This window comes from Parus major, chromosome 4A, assembly GCF_001522545.3.
Source record: "Parus major isolate Abel chromosome 4A, Parus_major1.1, whole genome shotgun sequence".
Classification (NCBI taxonomy): Eukaryota; Metazoa; Chordata; class Aves; order Passeriformes; family Paridae; genus Parus; species Parus major.
Window position 1 is genome coordinate 17013440 of NC_031772.1, and position 18374 is coordinate 17031813.

The following is an 18374-nucleotide window of genomic DNA, read 5'->3' on the forward strand; positions in this document are numbered from 1 at the left end:
AAATCACAAGATTTGATGGCAAATGGTGAAAGGGAGCAGCAGAGAGTAGGGTCAAACTCCAGATGTGATACCCAAGGATGAAGAAGCCCAAAATCTGAACACAGATGCTGAGCATCATTTCCAGTGATCTAAAATCCTCCTCTGTGCTGTCTTCACAAACCAGGGAAAGCAGAAGACAGCAGCCAAGGGGTTTTCAACCAGGTCAGACATTACTTCAGTAATTAAATCAGTCCAATCAACTGATACCACATAGGGCTGCCACACTCAGACTGAGACTTCCCAGGAGCAAATACTTTTGCTGCTCTGATGTACCAACATATTCCAGGATCCCTGATGTTCATTTCTGTCTAGATCCAGATGCAGCAGGAAGGCCAGGCTGTGGAAACTGAATTTTTCTTTCACTGAAAGGACAGTAAATCTGGAGTGATTCTGTATGTGCCAGAGGAATTCCTGCTAAGCCAGCAGCATCATTTCCAATGGTTTGCAGAGCTGGTTGGGGGTGCCACACCACCAGCACTTAATTTCCTTCTAACTCTCTGGAGTCCCTGCAATAGCTGTGATAGATGCACACAGCAGATTTGTGCCATTTTCAGAACATTTTGCATGGGCAGGAGCACTTCCTCCAGGATTTTATCGACCTGATCCAGCACATAGCCCCTGAAAGAGACACCAGGGTGCTTTGTTGGCTCCTCGAGTGCACAGGGACAAAAGCAGAGACTTTTCTAAAGCACTTGTTCTGCTTTTCTGGTAACATTTCCTTCAGTGTCAGCCCCTGCACAATCGCATAAAGGCTGCCCTGAGAGTGGTTTTCTCCCTGTTTCATGATGGGAACTGCATTTTTTTTTTTTCCATGTGGCCTTTCCCTGCAAACAGAACTGCACTGTGTGTGCTGCTCTGGCCTGTCCAGGCACAAGTGGTGCCAGCACTTTGTCACGAGGGGTGATGGGTTGGTGGCCTAAGCCTTGTTAGAATTTCTCAGGGCTCACAGGGATGAAACTTTTGTCCTCACTGTGGTTCTGACAGAGGGGCTGGGAAAGGACAACTTGGAGCTTCTTCAGGCCCGTGTGGGGAGGCAGGACAAACACAGTGAAGCTCTCAAATCTCACCAAACTTCCCCAAACTGATGTGGGACTGCACAGGCAAAGCCAGGCCCTGGATGCCAGGGCAGAGTTCAGATGGGGGCCACATTTGCTGCTTTGAATCCACAGTTTTATCTGCAATGCTCACCCAGGAAAAGAGCTGTCCTTATTTTCCCCTTTTCTCCCAGAGTGAGAGCTCATCCCTTTAGGCAAAAGGATGGGTCCTGCACAGCTTGGGCTGCTTCAGTCGGGCAGATTTGTATCTTAATTAATACAGGGGCATCAAATTCCTTCCCCAGGCTCTTTTTTTTTCTGCATTTATACAAGTGGGGCAGATTTGGGAAAGCTGAGGTATCAAGATGAACGAGTGTTCTATAATTTACAAGTCACAGTCAACACACACTCGACAAATAAAAGCCTCAGAAAGGTTGTTATCGGCCTAAATACTGAAACCAAATTTTATTTTTTGAAAATGACATTACACACATCTTGCAAATGTACATTTAGATGAGAAAACAATGAGTAACAAATATTGAGAGCAAAGCTATAAAGTGGACAGGTTCTCTGCTGCATGGCATTGCATTACAAGAATACTCAGACCCGGGATGGTTATTACAAGTAGTAAAAACAGTTCACAACACCTCACAAAAATGGACTTTTTTCCTAGTCAAATCTTCTGACAAAAGGAACTTCTGTTAAGGGAGAAGAGCCATAGGGAATAGAGGTGTGGATCTAGGTACACTTTGTGATTTTGTGGCACGGCTTTTTGGGGTTTCTTTAAGTCCATTTCTTACAAAATGCGTCTCTGTGAGTGACCCCATCTTTTCCAAGACCTTGCCCGTTTTCTGTCCTCTCCTGCCAACAGAACCACAGCTAATAAACAAGGAGCCCCTTGTCCTCAACTCAGAGCTCGGGAGTGTGGAGAAGGAGCTGTCTACAGACCCCCCAACAACATAATTCCCATACCCCATCCCCACCCCCTCGCTGCGTATCCAGGAAAATCGAAAGTGTGTGCAAACTCCGCAAATCAGGGGCCGTGGGACGAGTCCCAGGGACATCCACCACCGCCAGGAGCGGAGGCCACGGCCGACGCCGCTCTTGCCTCAGCTGCAGGGCCCAGCAGCACCTCACCCTCCACCAGAGCTGAATTTCCAAAGGCTGGACTCGCTCCCCAGCTCGAGCAGAGGCAGCGGGGGACCGACCTCCGCCTGCTGGATCCTGGGAGTTGGATCTGATCAACGTGCCGAGGCAAGGCACTGCGAGAAAACCGTTCCCCGAGAGAACCTGTTGAGAACTGCTTTTCAAACCTGGTCGTTTATCCTTTTATTTATGCCCAAATCTGTACTTTACAACCACGAGAGAGAGAGAGAGAGAGAGAGACAAAGAGTAAGAGAGAGGGAGAGAGAGAATCTTTCCAGGAGGAAAGGAAGAGCTAATTAAGAAAAGAGAGGTACAGGACCATGCATTTACTCTCAAGAGCTTGTTCACGAGCAAGCCAACATTTCTAACACTACAACCACTCATCTACATCTGTTTGCTAAGTAACTGAGTTCTACCTACAACTAGAGAGCAGAAAGGGGTCTTTTTATTTTTTTCCCCCTCCCTTTAAAACGTCAATAAAAATGTTTTCTGTACAAGTTGAATGGCACAAAAGGTGGTTAAAATGCTAAATAACTCACCACAAATGGAGAATGTAAAATTAGTTCAAAACATGCATGGACTGTGTACAGGTAAGCAAGGAATCATTGGCATAAAGCTGCAATATATTACAAGATGATACAGTTGAGATCTTTTGGAATAACCTCTGCTTGTTCTGTCCCTTTGAAGAGACCTTCACATAAAAATTCAGCATAAAGGGAATTCAAGGTGTGTATCCAAGCAGGAAGTTAACTATGGGCAACGTTATTTGTCTGAAGAGAAAAGCATTTCCCCTCCCCTTCCACACACTCCCCCAAGGTACAAAAGTCAACATGATCAGCATTGCTGCAGGCTTGCCAAAAAGAAAGGTTAGACAGGTCTGGGGTAGGAGAACAAAAGCACCATTTAAATTAATAGCTCTTTGTACAATGTCATTAATTAAATACCTTATTCTTTAAACAAAAACATCCTGAAGTTCACCAATCCCACCAAAATAACCGCGGACCCCTTCCCACCCCCGTGTCCTCCAAGGTTATGTACACAGAGTTTAAAGTATACCAGCTAAACTTTAAACCCAGCTGCCCCTCCAACCCCCACCCTCTGAACCACAAGAGAAAATACATCGTGGCCTCTCAGTTATATTATATTGCAGCTTTGTCGTTAATGAGGAAATCATACGAACTCAATGAGTGACCTAAGACAGTAATCCACGACCAGGTTCCAGTTGAGCTGCACATCTCCCTTCCTCAGCACCACGGGGTGCTGGCTCTGCAGCTCTGGGAGCCACAGGGTCCTGAGCAAAGGCAGCTCCTGCTCTCCAGACAAGAGCAGCGTGAGGAGCTCAGGCTGAGGGGATGGGAGCTGCTCACCTCAGCGTGGGACAGGATTTGTAACTGAGAAAGAAGACAAAGGCTAGAGACAGCAAAGCCAGCAGGCTGATCCTCCTTCCCTGTGCTTCCAGACTCGACAGTGTCACAAAATCCAGAGAATTATGGAGGGGAATGTGTCATTTCACAGAACAGAAGAGATTTGGCTAGACAGGTTTCCTCTTTCCAAAAGACCCTGGGTGTCTGCTAATTGCTAATCACAGCTGTACCAGGATGCCAAGGTGCTAAAGCTGCTTGGATCACCCATCATTTAAATAAGAAGCAAACTAACAACAGTTTCACATGTCAGAATTCAGCATGTAATTATAACTCACAGGCTTCCTTGTTCTTACATTCAATACTCCTGCTTCACCATATCTAAAAACACCAATTAGCAGTGCAATTAATTCCCCAGACATTCTTCTATTTAGGCAGATGCATCATTAGACATCACACTAAATCTGAAAAAAGGTCCTCTGTCTTAAAGAGAGGGATAGAAAGGGAAAAAATCTGTGTGTTCTGCAACCCCCCTGTGACAGCAGGGTCAGCAAGAGAGGGAAACAGAATATCACAGGATTTCCCCTGCCACCTGCTAAGGAAAGTGAATTACAAGTCCATCCATACCTGCTCTGCAATGATTGGAAGCAGATGGAGAAAAGCAGCCCTGCTGTAATTAAAACAAAAAAGCAACAAAATACTCCCCCAACATAACCCCCAAACCCACACAACAACAAAAATAACCCCCACAACGTGTTTCTCAGGGATTCTCTGAAAGTAAAATTTGTCATGTTGAAAACTGGGCCGTTTGGTCCCTTACAGGTATTTCCAGAGCCTGACCCTGTGCATGGGATTCCCAGAACTCTGGGATTCAGAGCCAGGGTCAGGCTCTCGCTGACCACCTGTTCCATCACGTGCCAGGTGAGTCCCAGTGCTCTGCAACAACCCCACTGTGCAAACATGACTCCAATTTAGCTCCATTTCCTATATATAACTCTTGCCAAGAGAGATGGAAGAACCAGCTTGGATTAAATTCAAAAGCAGCCTTGAGTTTAGATGAGTCACCTGAAATGAACCGAACCTTTCTTTCTATTTCAGAGACATTGGCAATGCTTTTCTCTAAAATCCAAGCCAACCATAAATCTCTATTCTGCCTGGTACTAGCTGGGACTAGAGTAGAAAAATATTGGTAGAAATAGAAATACTACTTCTAGTTCCATAAACCTGCTGGGCTCAGGGTATATCTATTGGTAGACAGAGCAAGAGTAAAGGGAGATAAAGCCAACACTCTTTAAAAGCAAAAAATATGGAGGAGGCCCTGATTTGCTGAGGTTCCTTATTTAATTTTCAATTCTAAAACTTTTCAACACACTATTTCACCTTTATCATGAACTATAATTAAACTATAGAAAATATCTCCCATCTATAACTTGCTATTTGAGGTCCATACAAGAGATGACTTTTTAACTGGGGCCAGTGAGGTTTTCTCTGCAAAGGCTGCAGCTGTCACCCAGGAAACTGAATCTGCACTCAAGCAATCAATCAATCAATCACACAAGAATTATCAACAGTAATCAATCTTTGAAATAGGAGACCAACCTTGGACCAAATAGATTCACAAATTAATTGCAGAGGAGCTTCTGTCTGGTTAAAGCAGCAGAAAATTAGGTGTATTTGGTTCCATTTGCTTTATACTGACTGTCTGAGAATTTATGGAAATAAAAGAGATGCAATCTTTGTGCAACAACAGAAAAATATTCTGAGACTATACAGTAAAAAAGTGTTTGGATAAGTCAGTTGTTTTGTGGTTTAGGATTAAATTCACAAGCACTATAACCCAACAGAATTCAGGAAAAAGATCTCTTGAGAAGAAAACCAGTGTTAAACACAGGTGTCCATGTTCTGCATGGACTTCTTACATTCCCCAGAGTGCCAGGTGTGTCCTCCCCAGGCCAGGGCAGGCTGATCAAGGATTGATATTCCTGGCAAATAAACCCAACCCACAGCTTGGTGCTGTCCTTGAGCAAGTGCTGCATCTTCCTTCTGCCTTGGAGGGATGGCATGTGCTGGCAGGAGAGCTAAATGGCAGCAGGGGAAGAGCTTCACACCAAGTTCTCCTGCCTAATGCAGCCAGGTTTGGCTTTATTTCTGCCAAGGACAGAGGCACAGACAGTGCTGTGGACAGACACTGCCCCCTGGCCTGGGGACCTGCAGGGACAGTGACTCAAGCAACAGCCAGGAGCTGCTGCTGCTCCTCTGTCCAAACCAAGCCACAGAGCCTCAGCTAGCCGCAGCCTCCTTCTTTGTTTGTCCCCAGAATTTCTTGGTTTCTGTCCTCCATTATTCCCACACACCAGTGGCACTGACATGTCCAGTGCTGTGCCTCGTGCTCTCCCTGCCATTGGATTTTCTCTGAAGCTCCAGCTCATTTAATGACTCAGTACCCATCTCCTAACAAACATTCCCCACCAATCCTCTAAGGAACAGGCTTTTCCCTTCATCTCCTGTGTTCTCCATCATGGCATCTTGCCATGACGATGCCATCTTTCTTTTTTTCAGCTGACAGATTAATTACTGCCAAGATTTGTTAATTCCCTGTGGGCATCCTCCTTTTTCTTCAGTTTGAGTGATAAACTGTCAGACCTAGGGAACCTCCAAACTGGCTCTTGGAGAGTCCTGAGTTCATGGAGATAAAGAGCCACAAGAGGTGGGTTCAAGTGCACTAAGCAAGGACATTGCAAGGCATGTAGACACCTGGCCATGAACACTTTCTAAACAAGAAGGTTTTCAACACCTGGCCCACTTGGTAGAAAGACACAGAAATAATTAGACTTATTCACTGTTTGTAAACACAAGGCCCATATTTTGACTACTAGCAGGAATTGCCTGATATGTGCACCTACATCTAACCAAAAGAGGGGCAGTGGGGGCTGTATTGAGGCAGGAGAGAAATGGGCTGCTGGATGAGGGTTTCTCCTTCCTCCCAGGGATATTGCTATGGTTTTGATTGGGAACTAAAAATGAGGTGTCTGTCTTTCACCATGACTGAAATACTTGATCATTTTTGCAGCAGAGTTTTGAAAGTGCCAGAGTTCAGTGAGAGACTTGCCAGGGACACAGTTTGCTCCTACAAAGTGCTCAGACTTCACTGAGCAATGAATACATTTTAAAATCAAGCTCTTTGATCAAAGCACCCTGCAGGTGAAGTATTGGGACCAGCCCTCTGTGCACTGGGACACCATGGCACAAGGAGAAATCATCTGTCCAGGGCTGTGCCACACCCCAAGAGCTCTGAAACCCCAATGGCTCTGAAACCCCACTGCTGAATCCACTAGGTTTGATTCCCATTTGCTCAGAAGCTCATCTATTGGCCAAAAATAGGTGTTGATTTGTTTAATATTCTCTGAGCAGTGTCCCAAGGTCTGTGACCCCAAAACTCCACATTTACACCTGAAGGTGTAGTACTCATACCATGCCCTGCAGCTGGGGTCCTGTCAGAGCAGCTGTGCAATGGCATTGCTGGAAAAAACCTTTCTGTCCACCCACTGATATTCCCTGAAAATCTCCCCTCTCCCTATTAAAATGATGGTTTGTCAGCTTCAATCATCACTGACTAGAACTGTTCCAGAGGAAACAAAACAAAGGGGTCTATACATTGCTGCTCCCAGCCTTTCACCTGCAGGCACCAGGAGAAGCCAGCTCTCGAGCCAGGAGCAGAGGAGGATGAAGAACATCTGAACAGCAGAATCAACAACCACTGCAGCAGAACCCAGCCCTGTTCACTCCACAGTGAGGAGCAGCTGTGAGATGCAAGACTCAGCTGTAGCATTTCCTGAGATACTGTGGAGAGGCTCAGATTCATGCAGATGGGACAGAGGCATCAGCCAGAAGAATTCTGTGGTACTGCAGAGAGCAATTTTCAAGAGATGGGCTAAATACCTCGAGACTTAAAGCGTGCCCTGCCTCCTTTGGTCAAGGCCATTGAACCCTAGGCCTTGCTGGGCACGTGCACAGTCCTGCTCCTGAAGCCCAAGGGGTGTTAGAAGGCACTTAAAGTCTTCACTTTCCTGCTCTCAGCACAGCAAGGTGGGGTTTCAGCTGGATCTCTTCCAGGTGTCTTGTGTAAAGCACTCGTCCTGTTGCATGGACTGACCTGACTCTTCAGATGCACAGGAAAAATATCCTCATCTCATGCCATCCATTTGCTTCTGCAAAGAACCTCATCAGTCCCAAACGCTGTCCCAGCCTGCTTCCATCAGCAACCAGAAAAATAACCTGGAGCCAAAGTCCCCATGTGGAAAAAGCTGTTTTGTTCCGTCGTGGTCGTGATCAGCACCTGGCGTGTGGCAAACACACCTCCACGGAGCTTTTCTCTGGTTTTGGATTGTCTTAGCTTGAGGAGACACTTTCTAGACTAATTTTAGATCTACTTTACTTGGCTATTTTTCATCCCTTTCTCTAAAAATGATTCTGCCTCTGCTACAGCGAAAGAGAACTCTCGTTTGCTCTGCACGGCTGTGGGGTCAGCGACAAAATCACTGCGGTGCTCTCAGCACTCTGGGGAAGGCTCAGGCTGGAAAACCCACACAGGGCCCCTGCAGAGAAGATGACTCTTCCAGGGATGGTTGTCCCTGGAAAAGTGGTAGGGATTCAGCCTGGAATCCCAGAGCACTCCCAAGGGTGTGCTGGGGAGCAGCAGGAAGAGCAGCACTGACCTCAAAGGCGAGAAAAAGCAAAGACAAGGCATCCTAGAAAATGTTATCCGTATGGATAAGGAGAAACTACCACTTTAATGCCCTTGTTTCCCATTGGAAATGCCTGGGTGTAACACTGCTTTGCTGTTTGCCACAATTTTTGGTTCTACCTCATTTTTTTCCCCTTCAAAAATACTGGACAAGCAAATAAGAGAGAAATAGCAGCTGGTTTTTTGTATGCCTACAATTGTGTTAGCTGAGGGTGAGAGAGATGTGGAGTTGTTTTCCAAGCAGGATTCTTTTATTGTCTATGGAAAAATCACAATTAGTGTTGCTAGCTCCTGAGAAGACCATAAATAATGTGCAGATATAGGAAACACAGACAGTGGTAGGGAAAATCTGCAAAGTAAAATCCCATTATCAAACTCTTTCCAAATCACTTTAATATATTTAGCTGGTGGAACTGAACTAGCTTCAAATCTTATACCAAATGAGGTTTTAAACCAGAAACTTCAGGATATTAAATGCTTTACTAGTGATAAAAATCCCAAGGCTGAAGGTTTTGCTGCATTGCTCTCATCTTATACAGTCAAGACCATCACCTGAGTGTAAAAGAGTTAAACCCCTCAGTCTGTGCTATTCCTTCCTAATGACTGTGTCTGAAATGGGCATCTTTATATGCAAATTTGCTAAATTACACTGAAAAAAAGGCAGATTTCAAAGAAACAAAGCCCTGCTACTTTAAGAGTTTCTCCAATTTGTCTTTAAATACTCTATTGTTTTAAAATAATATAGTCTCAGTGATTCAATTAGTCTCTGAAAGCACTAAAGGCAGCCTCATGAGGCAAATTAGGCAGGGTTTTTATAGCAGAATTAATATGGCAAATCCTCATATCATGTGGAGCTTTATGAGCTTGTAATGTAAAAAAAAAAATAAATAAAAAATATGAAAGGTGAACTCTGGAGTATATAGTGGAATTACTATCATCTGCTCCAGGATCTCACAGGGTCTGGAATTGCTATAGTATATTGGAAGTAATTACTAATTCACAGCAGTTCAGGAAAGCTTTCTGACCAAACCCAAGCTTAATCTCGTGAAAAGTCAACACAGGAGTAAAGCATGTGCTAAAATTTAAGCTTCTAAGTTCTTTCCTATATCAGGGCTGTCCTGTTTATATAACTATGGTCTGATGCCTGTGCACTGTTTATCTGTATCCAAATCTAGATGAGGGATCCTACAAAGCCAGAGATAACTAGTTCTGAATGTATGTAACATTCCACATGCATTTCTGTACAAGAACTCATGCAATATTGGCATTAATACAGACTTCACTCTATGCTACAGCTGAAATGCTCACTGACTTCTACTGCCCAGGCATTTCTACCTAGAAAATTGCTTCTTAAAACTTGGGAGTTTGACCTCATACCCTGTTTTCTTTGTGGCTTCTGCTGGTTTGAATGGCTATTTTTCCCACTGAACAATTTTTTTTAATTATTATTATTATTATTATTCTTTTAGGCCTTTTCAAGGTCCCCCTAATTCCCTGAAGGAATTGCTGGGCTCAGCCCCACCACAGGATGCTCCTCATGCAAGCAAAGCTGCATTCCCAAGGGAGAGCTGGCAGGATCAGGTTTTTGATGTGTCACCAGGTGCAGCTCAGGAGGAAGAGCTCAGTGATTCCTTAGTGATGCCCCCCCAGGAAAAGCATCTCCAAATAACCAAACAGAGCTTTTGGCAGGCAGGACAGGAATCCCTTCTCAACAGCCATCCAAACAAAGGATCATTCCTCCCTTGGGATCCAGCTTTCTCTTACACAAACTGCACTCACAGGGTGAAAGCATCTCCCAGATTCCTTTCCTCCCACCACCAGCTCCAGCAGCTCAGGCTGCAGAGAGCAGCCCAGGATAGCAAGAATTTGGGTTTCCTGGTGCATCCCTGGTGAGTGTCCTGCACTGAGCAGCAAGAGAACCTGCATGGGATTGCATGGCTGGTCTCCTGCTTTATCTGAGGACAGGTGGCAGGACAGGCTCACCCTGACTGTGACAGGAATGGGCTCTGTCACCGTGTGACAACCCTGGACTGCAGCTCCAGTCCATCCATGGCTACTGCTCAGGGTCCCTGGAAAGGCAGAGGCTCAGGGAGGGACTCAGATCCCCACCAATAGAACAGGGGAGAGGGTAAAAACATGTCAAATTATCTGTCCCACTAAAGCTTTCCCTAAGACAAAAGCTCTGGTGAATAATATTGTTATTAACATAACCAAGGCCTTTGACATCCTTATGCTTAAAGAAGTCCTTTTTGCTCATGACCAGTGTCTACAGTAGCACTCAGAGGATTAAACAGCCAAAAATTAGCACCCATAACCAAATCTGCACCCAGAATATTTCAGCACCTTCTGTTAGAGGATCTGAAAGCACTTGACAAATGTTAACCAACATTTGGCCTCACAACCCCCAGTGAGGTAGAACAGAGCTGTCCCTGCAGGGACAGACAGACAGATTGAGGCACAGGGTTACTCAGAGACCTGCTCCCATTCAGACACAAAATTCAGCAATGCCAAGGGCTGAGAGGTGTGCTGACTACTGCACCCAAGCTTTGTCCACAGCACCGTCCTTCCCCCCACAAACCCTCAACACGAGCCCTTAGCCTGTGAACTAACCCCAGGATTCTATTTACAATATTTAAAATGACCATTTAGCAGTTGTGCAGTCAGAGAGTTATTCAATCAAACGAAGCTACCAGTGAGAACAAATGGTTTCTTGTGCAAAACTCTGGGTGTAAATGGTCATGCACTAAGACTACTGGGTGCAAATTTGGTGCATGATAACTCTGACCCCTTGACAATTCCCAATCCTGGCCTCTCTCTGATAAATCTCTTTGAAAAAGTTGCATTATAAGCGTGATCACACGAGCCTCGGAAGATGCAGCCTGCACAGATTGTTTCATCCCAGCAATGCAAGCAAACAAAACATGGAGTGGCTTTGGGAACAACCCAGCATTCGTGGAGCATCAAAAATCACGAGGATAAAATCCATCCTAATCACAAGGGGTTGCAAGGCAACAGGGAGTAGGTGTCTATGTTGGAAAAGAAAATAAAAAAAAAAAAAGGCAAATAGAGCAACAAAGAAAGAATTGATTGCACAGATTTCATTTAGGTAAAGTTCTGCAAGAATCAGTTTTATCAAAGCTTATTCCATGAGGGAGGGAGGCAATGGCAGCTGGCCTAGGACAAAGCTGAGGCGCAGTAAAAACCACCAGCCCTGCGTGAGGAGATGAACTTTGCATTCTGGAGGAGGCATTACTGATTAATAAAAGCAACAGCTTTCTCTAAATACAGCGAGTTTGTTTTTTCTCAGATAGAAGAGTTTCTTAAAATACGGGTTTTAGAACACCACAAAACTTCATTTGTTATATAAGTAGAGAATCTGGCCATAGTTAGGAATACTGAAGTGTAAAAAATCAAATACGTAGTCTTAAACATTACAAAAACTATCAAAACATTCAATACTTTGAATTGACCATTTTTCCCCCCCCTACACGTGTCTGTTTTGGCAGTGATGACAAGATTTCTAAACTGAGCTGTTGTTATTATTGTTCTGCAGTTGTGGTTGGTTTTTTTTGTACTTTTTTTTTTTTCTGAACGTGTTTTTTAAACAAAAGAAAATTACCAGCTTTTATAAAAAACAAGGAGCTTGAATCCTTACTCCCAAAACACAGATAAAAGGTTTTCCTTTATAAAAAGTGTATTGATTTTTTTGCTATAAAAAGTGACCTATAGGGTGTCAAACCTGAAAACAAATTCTCACAGTGTTTTCAGTGTTGGCTGTTCACAAGGCATTACTGTTACAAACAGAGATAGAGAGATACCATAGGGGAGGTATAAATATTTGTTACCAGCTAGCAGCATCCTTGGATTGCATGTGGAAGGTGTTATACTCCAGATAACTCAGCTGATTTATGGGGTTTTGTTTAATTATTAAAAAAAAAGCAAACCCAAACAACATTTGAATAATTTGAATTATTGTACTAACCTTACTTAGCATCTGATGCAATCATTCCTAATCTCATCCAAGCCTCTGCTGGCATATTAAGCATCAAACTAGAAATTCCCTTCCTAGCCTCCACAATAAAAGCAAGACTCTTTAGAATGCAGGTGCCAGAACTGGGGCTGTGAGTGAGGAGGAGCTGGCAGAGGTGGGCACTTTGCACAGGAGGAGAACATCATCTGCTCTGCTCCAGCTTGCAAAGTGCTCAGCAAGGGCTCCACCTGCACACCTCCAGGACAGCTACTTTACTACCACTAGGAAAACCACATGGTTGCAGCAGAAGAAGGAACAGAAGAAAATGGGAAATGCACAGAATCGTTGGCGTGTCGGCCCCAAATTTCTCACAATGCCCATTCTGCGCCCCTGTAACTTAGAAGAATGGTATCCCTCTATCTCTATAGACTGGCAGGTGTTGGTTTGTGGCACAGAGAGGAGAAATCACAGAACAAAAATGACATTTAACCGTGTGTCCTTTGACTTGAAAGCACCAGTCACCTATCTGCTTGTTTTGGCAGAGGTACTTTGCTGTATCCCAAATGCAATGTGGACATTTCGCTCCGCGTCGCTCTACATGGAATCTCCAAGGGAATCCGAGTCATCCAAAGACAGAGGCAGGTACAAGTCCTGTAGGGAGAAAGGAGAAAATGTTAACCCTCACCAGCAGCTCCCACCCTTGGCCAGGCAGAAGGAAGCAGCTGAGAGGGTGAAAGGTTTGTGCACTGGTGACTGGGCTGGGCTCAGCAGAATCCAGGGAGTTCCAGGCTAAAACCAAGTCAGGCTCCTTGCACAGAGGGGCAAGAGCATCTCTGTTCCTGCTGACTGTTCAGGGATAAGTTTCACAAGTGTTTTTTTTACTCTTCTGGATCAATGTGTCCATTCCAGCCACGTGCATGAAAGAGCAGCACCTGGCCTTAAACACATCTCTTCAAACCTAAGGGCACAACAAAGAGTCTTACCTCGGTTTGACAGCTGCCCTCAGGACAAATCTCCAGGAAAATCACATGGTCCGTGGTTTATTCTTTATTTTAAGTAACTTCTAATCAGTTGGAAAGGTTAATAAAATAATCCCAAGTTTATTATTTAGATCAAATGCTCAATGCAAAGCTTTTCCAGTTTTCCAGCTTTTCTGGGGTAACCATTTTATTCCACTTGTTTAAAGTTCTGTGTGGGACAAGGTACAGGAGCCAGCTCAAGGGCTAAAGCTCTCCTGGGACCTTTTTGAGCTCTGACCCACACACAGGTAATAAATGTGAACAAAATGAAGAAAAACCCAAATAATCAGGAAGGAAATTCACAGAAATCTTGATATAAGAAGAGGCAAAATAGGGCTTTGTGGTGAACTCAACCTAAGCATTTATCACTTGAGCTTTAAGGGCAAAAAAGAAAAGCCATTTCGTCATAAGCAGGAAATTGCTCCTGGGAGAAAGACAATGATGCATGAATATTCTGGTAACCTAAAATGCTGTATTTGTGTCTGCTGATTGGCTTAACTTAGTGGAGAAAATCATAGCTGGGTTGGCTTTGCCCTCAGCAGTCACCATCTATTACACATGGTCTCAGGGCTGCACTGGAAAGGCCATAAATCAGCCAGCTGAAAACATACATAAAACATGAATAAGGTGAGTTTTACTTGTCTTGGCCAAGAAACAAATCCTCATCTCCAAAGTCCTAAATGAGATGGAAAGTTTGGGAGATATTTTGTGTCCCTGATGCTGAAGCAAAGGATGCAGTTTGCATTATTACTGCTGCTGAACTGATGAACTCGAGACCACGGGGGCCAGATTCTGTTCTCAGCTTTGAATTACTAATAAATCTGGACACATTGTGTTAAATTTATTGTGTTTTCTCAAACTTAGACTGAGCAGCTGAGAACAGAGGGAAACAGAGTTTTCATTTGGATTCAGCTATGCCTTTGTTAAACAGAATCAGTTCAACCCCTGCAATCTGGCCCACGGTGGGTTCCACGTGGCTGCTGACTGCAAAACCTCAGCACCACCTGAATTTTTTAATTACTCTTCAAAAGATCATTTGGGTCAATGCTTTCAGCCTTGGGATGAGAGGTATATTCTGTTTGCTCACGAGAAACCCCCCTGACTTCCTCTCACACCCACATTTGTGTCCAAGCTCTGATTCCTGTATGGAGTGGAAACTGTTGGGAACAGCACTGTGGCTATTCCAGAACTGCAAAGACCCACAGAAAATAAAGTCTGAACTCAGCACAGAGCAACCCTGAGTAACAGGAACTGAAAAAGCTGTGACAGCTGCTATACCTTTTAAATAAATCAATACATGAATTATCCATGAGGCAGGTTTCCTGATCTCTGCCAGGATGCTGTGCTACCTGTTGGCCACGCTGTCTGTGACCAGCTACTGCTCCACTACACAATTACCACAGCAGCTGTAAGAATCACCTGCTTCCTGTAAAACAGAACACAGCCTTAAATAATGAAAATAAATTTAAATTCTTGAGGAGCATCGTTAAAGTGATGTGTTAGAGTTCCAATAACATTTGCACTGCTTCTGCTGTTTAATGGGCCTGGTTTGCCAACCCTCAAGGCATTTTAAACAGGAAAGTTTACATGAAACCACATCCATCAATGATTTTTTCCAAGAGAGGCACAAGCTGATGGTTGTTTCCTCTGATCCCCCTGGATGGTTTCCAGCACACATTAACAACTCCAGGCCAGTGCTTTGTTCACCACCTTGCCCAAAAGGACAACTTTTACAGGCAAAGGGCCAAACTCCGCTGTTTGAACATCAGGAGTTGTTGTTACCCTTCCAGAAGATGTGGCCATGACCTCAGTGGTGCACAGATCTGATGGATTGAGGCAGAAGGAGGTGTAGTAAGGTATAAGAAACGTAATACCTTGTGCTTACGGAGGCTCCCTGGGCTGGTGGGCGTGGAGATCGGGGACTGCTTGGATTTGGGTGTGGACAGCTGACTGCTGGAGGTCCCGTTGGCTGCCAGAAAACAAGACACAAGCTGGAAATCAGGCAAGGAGGGGAAGATCTCTCTCCCTTTGGGGAGATGCAAGGTCTCCAAACATTAACACAGAAACACAGTTTTTCTTCTCATTTGTTCATGGAAGGCAGGAGAAAAAAACCCCAAAAGTAAACAGCATAGCTGTAGACATAACTCCAGGATTTCAGCTGCTCAGGGTGGCTGCAAAATATAGTGAAATATAAAATAAATGAAGGAGAAATATTTCACACAACAAATATTCACCAAGTCGATCAATGGCACGCATCCCCAGAAAAACAGAAAGACAATTTCTGTGTTCTCAAACTGTTCAAGGGCACAACTGGAAACCAGAGTCTGAAGATATCCTGAACCCTACCCAAGCAATGTCAGATGTCTGTTATACACATTAAAAACCAGACAAACAGCAGCCTGGAATGCCCTGGCTGTAGTTTGCTGTGGGTGGGATTAAGTGACCAAAGAGCCCAATGGAATTACACTTTTGATTGTAACAGCTGAGTCTGCAAGTCAGTCACTTAAAATTCACCAAGTACTTGAGTGTCTGGAGGAGACTGAAGAAGTGTATCAAGTATCATAGAGAAAACCCCTGAATGTTGTATTTTTAAGAGCAAAACCAGCACAGCTCTTGCTTTAATGCCTGAGAAATCCTCACTCCTCTGTTACCTCCTTGTGGGAAATGGGTAGCTCAGGTTTGCAGCAGAGGCAGAGGTCAAACAGGTGTGAAAAGAAATGTGTTCAAACCCCCAGGACAAAGGAGGAGCTGCCAGCACCTTGAAGCAGCTAAAATGCAACAAATCCATGGTGATGTGGCTCCTGTGCCTTCACATCCATCGTTTCCATGCATCTCCTCCTCTGTTGAAAGAGGTTATTCATCACACACAGCTTTTTTATCCTATCACAAATGCACCTTACTGAGGAAATGGATGTTTTTAAAAGGTGGCAGAAATAATGATTTAGAGATAATTGGGGAACAGAGTGACACTTCACCTCCCTATCCCACTCAGACCATTCTTTATTGATAGGGAGAAAAACCTGGAAAGGCAGAAGCTGTTTTCCTGCTGGCCCCTGCACTGAGCTGTGCCACTCTACAGAATCAGCTCCAGGCTGGTGGGGAAAAAAAGAAGAGGTCTCTAACTATATGCCAAATAATGTAGACAATTCAGTAAAAAAAAGAACTTGGATCTCTTTTATGTTTTATTTCACTGAGCAAATTTGTGTTTCCTGTTAAAGAAAATGTGGGGAACAGGAGGACTGGAATAATCTCTGTTAGCTAAAATCCATTTCCAGTTTCTCAAATGCCTCTTTCTTTATCTCCAGTTGTCACTGGTCCTTCCTAAGCTGAAGAATGCAACAACTCTGCAAGAACCCTCAATTTCCCTTCCACAAACAAGACTGGAACAACAGCAGAGCCAGTGTGCAGGAAAATGGATGTAATTGCTGCAGGGCAGGACAGAAATTCCCTAATACAATGAGAGTTTTAAGTGCTACAGCAGGGATGTAAATATTTTATGAGCATCAACAAAAAAAACAGATGTGACATCCAAATCAGAAGTGGAATGGGACTGATGGATATCATTCCAAATACAGCAGAATTTTGCAGCAGGAACAACAGTGAAGAAGCCCAGTTTAATTTTCTCTGCCTGCTAATGAAGAATAGTGTTCATAAGCAGAGTTGTCTGCATTCCCTTTGAACTGAAATGCAGTAACAGGAGGCAAAGAGCAGGTCCCAGGTGGTGCAGAACACTGCTGCTCCACTAAAATCTGCTGATGATTTAGGGTAGCTCAGGATATCACCTACACTCAGCTATTAGCAACTGTTCTTTTGAACCAGCTTTCATTTCAGTTCTTTGGGTTTTTTTTTTTCCCCACCATTTTAGTCTTTGTGCATTATGGCTTCTTTGTGGCATTGTATTTGCTCTGCAACATCAATTTACCTTAAAGATCGTATGTCAAATCCTTTCATTGCAGGAGCATTGCACCTTTTTCCACAGGATCCTCACCTACCCCTGTGCATGAGGCAGTTCTCAGAAGATAAATCAGCCTTATCCAGCACTTAAGAGGGAGGATGGAGAAGATTCCTGTCATGTTTGAGATGAGAGATCCAGGTAAACTGAATTCTCTGTCTGCTTCCCCCACAGATATTTTAGAATCACAGAATGGTTTGGGTTGGAAGGGATCTTAAAGCTCATCTTATTCCACCCTGTGCCATAGGCAGGGACACCTTCCACCAGCCCACACTGCTCCAAGCCCTGTCCAGCCTGACCTTGGACACTTCCAGGGATCCAGGGGCAGCCACAGCTTCTCTGTGCTCTGTGCCAGGGCCCCATCACCCCCACAGCAAAGAATTTCTTGTTAATATCTAAACCTGCCCTCCTTTAGTTTAAGTCCATTCCCCCTTTGTCCTATCAATCTATGGCCAAAAGTTCATCTTTAGCATTTTTTAAGGCCCTTTTCTAGCCAGATTTCCCATATGGAATTGTTTCCTGAGTGTTGCTTAGGTTTGCTGGCATGACTGGGGCTCTGGATCCAAATTTCCAGTGGTGATAAGCACCGAGACCTGCAAATGAGGTTGGTGAGATCCATCTTTGGAACTCACATTTCTGTCCACAAACAGAACTGGAAAAAGCAGGGCCTGAGGCTCACAGTGAGTGCTCAAAATGTGTGGAGATAGCTATTTCTACTAATTTGTTAAATAAGGTTAATAATCCATGCTTGATTGGGGTTCCCAGGGTTCTGTTAACGAGATCCCAGTCTGAGGAGCCCATACCTCACCAGAGTGAGAGGAAGGACCCTGAAATCCAGGGATAATTTTGTCTCCAGGTGAAGGGTTTGAAGTGCCACCAAGAAAATAAAGAAAGGGAACAAGCAGAACAAGGACAGCAGGAAGCAAATGTGGAAACTGCAGCTTGTTCAGACAGCACGAGCCATCCTGCCCTTCAGGACAGAAAAACAAAGCCTCAGGAGTGGAAGAACTCAGATTGCACAGGCATCCTTCACTCAGGCACCTCCAAACTTCCAGGCACTCAGCTCTGCAGTGAGGGCACACTTTTCCCTCTTGTTTGGTGAGGGGATC

The 18374-nt window shown here is 44.4% G+C and overlaps 1 protein-coding gene across 3 annotated transcripts in view; it reads right to left on the minus strand.

Moving 5' to 3' along the window:
* Positions 1-1507: 1507 nt before the first annotated feature.
* Positions 1508-18374, minus strand: part of DCX (doublecortin) — a 78376-nt gene continuing 61509 nt past the window's right edge. For all 3 annotated transcript variants that reach the window (XM_015626271.2, XM_015626268.2, XM_015626272.3), the window contains 2 exons: positions 15188-15282; positions 1508-12945 (listed from right to left, as the gene is read on the minus strand). In XM_015626271.2, coding sequence (XP_015481757.1) covers positions 12889-12945; positions 15188-15282 — 152 coding nt within the window. In that variant the 3' untranslated portion in view covers positions 1508-12888. The remainder of the gene's footprint in view (positions 12946-15187; positions 15283-18374) is intronic.